This window comes from Pteronotus mesoamericanus, unplaced genomic scaffold (assembly GCF_021234165.1).
Source record: "Pteronotus mesoamericanus isolate MK-2021 breed Mesoamerican mustached bat unplaced genomic scaffold, CSHL_Meso_final contig_57, whole genome shotgun sequence".
Classification (NCBI taxonomy): Eukaryota; Metazoa; Chordata; class Mammalia; order Chiroptera; family Mormoopidae; genus Pteronotus; species Pteronotus mesoamericanus.
The window spans coordinates 227582-229221 of record NW_026555203.1 but is presented as its reverse complement, the minus strand read 5'-3'; the positions used below and the strand labels follow the sequence as shown (position 1 = coordinate 229221).

Here is a 1640-nt window from a genome sequence, read left to right as displayed (position 1 = left end):
CGGGAAGGGTCTAGGCTGCACAAAGGGCAGAGCAGGCGAGCCCTCATCACATGGGGCAGCCAGGCCGCCTCCGTGAAAGCTAGGCGCGGTGCAAAGGCTGCTTGGGGACAAAGTACAGGGAGACTCCTGAGGAGATAGGAGGGACGCAGAAGGAAGGGGGCAGGGAGCAAGTGCCCCAGGAGCCCGGGTTGGCAGCCGAGCTCAGCCCGCCGGGGAGTGGGCGCCCAGGAACCTCATCTCAGCAGCTGCTGGGATGCGGAGAACGACTGCTGGGTTGCTCCCCGCGGCGTTAGGGGCCGGTTGCAGCCTTCCCCCGCGCCCGTCCGCCCACTGCCCTCGCCGGCCGGGAGGCGTGGCTGCCCAGCTCACCTGGCCAATTGGGGCGGGGCCGCCCGCGACCCAGGTGGCGGAGGTGGCGGCGGCACTCGGTGTGCGGGAGAGAGGCTTGCCCTGGGACTCAGCGGGAGCTCCCACCCCTCCACACCCCCCACGCTCGCGCCGGGGCCCTCCCTCGGCTCGTTCGCGCTTTCCCTCCCTCTCCTCTCCTCCCCTCACTGGCTCCCTCCCTCCGAGCCCAATTGCTCAAGCCGCTTCCTTCCCTAGCGCCAGTTCCTCTCCTAGTGGGGCCCGGGAAGGGCCTCGAGAGCTAGAATCGCGGACGGCGGCGGCGGAGCTGCAGGACCATGGCCGAGCCCCCAGTGGCCGAGATCTCTGCGCCCAGGGCCTCTCTGACACAGAGCGCGCAAAGCCTGCGGAGCGTCCGGCAGTCCCGCCCCTCGAATGTGGACTCCCGCAGCCTGAGCAGGTACCGGGGCAGCGCCACCGTCTCCCGGGAGCTCCTCTTCCACGGCTCGCTGTTGCACCCTGGGGCGGGCTCGGGACGCCGGCGGGGAGCTCTGCGAGAGCTGCTGGGGCTACAAGGGGGTACTCCCGCGGGGTGGCAGTCAGAGGAGCGCACGGAGCAGCAGTCCCCGGGAGGGCCGAACGCAGCGGGCAGCGGCAGGCTGTGCCTGGAGCCCCGGGAACACGCGTGGATACTGGCGGCTGCCGAAGGCCGCTTTGAGGTGCTGCAGGAGCTGCTAGAAGCTGAGCCGGGGCTGCTCCTACGGGGCGACCCAATCACCGGCTACTCTGTGCTGCACTGGCTGGCCAAGCACGGGCGCCACGAGGAGCTCATCCTGGTGCACGACTTCGCCCAGCGCCGGGGGCTGCGGCTCGACGTGAGCGCCCCGGGGAGCGGTGGCCTCACGCCCCTTCACCTGGCGGCCCTGCAGGGCCACTACATGGTCATCAAGGTGCTGGTGGGCGCCCTGGGGGCTGATCCCACACGCCGTGACCACAGCGGCCACCGGGCCTGTCATTACCTGCGGCCCGACGCGCCCTGGAGCCTGCGGGAGCTGTCGGGGGCTGAGTACTGGGAGATAGAGAGTGGCAGTGAGCGAAACAACGCCAACAACAACAGCAGCGGCGCCGCCGGGTGGACGCCGCGAAGGACTCTGAACGCAGTGGGCGCGACGGCCGCGGAGACAACGGCGAGAGAAACGGCGTTGCCCGGCAAGGAGAAGGACTCCATGGGCAGCCGAGTGGCGCAAATTCAAGGTTTTTTCCGCCAGATGTTCCCCTTCTTCCAGGACCGTTGA

At 69.7% G+C, this 1640-nt stretch overlaps 1 protein-coding gene across 1 annotated transcript; it reads left to right on the top strand.

The window, feature by feature from the left end:
• The first annotated feature begins 683 nt into the window (after positions 1-683).
• Positions 684-1640, top strand: SOWAHD (sosondowah ankyrin repeat domain family member D). The gene has a single exon (XM_054580340.1). The coding sequence runs from the start codon at positions 684-686 to the stop codon at positions 1638-1640; it is 957 nt and encodes a 318-aa protein (XP_054436315.1).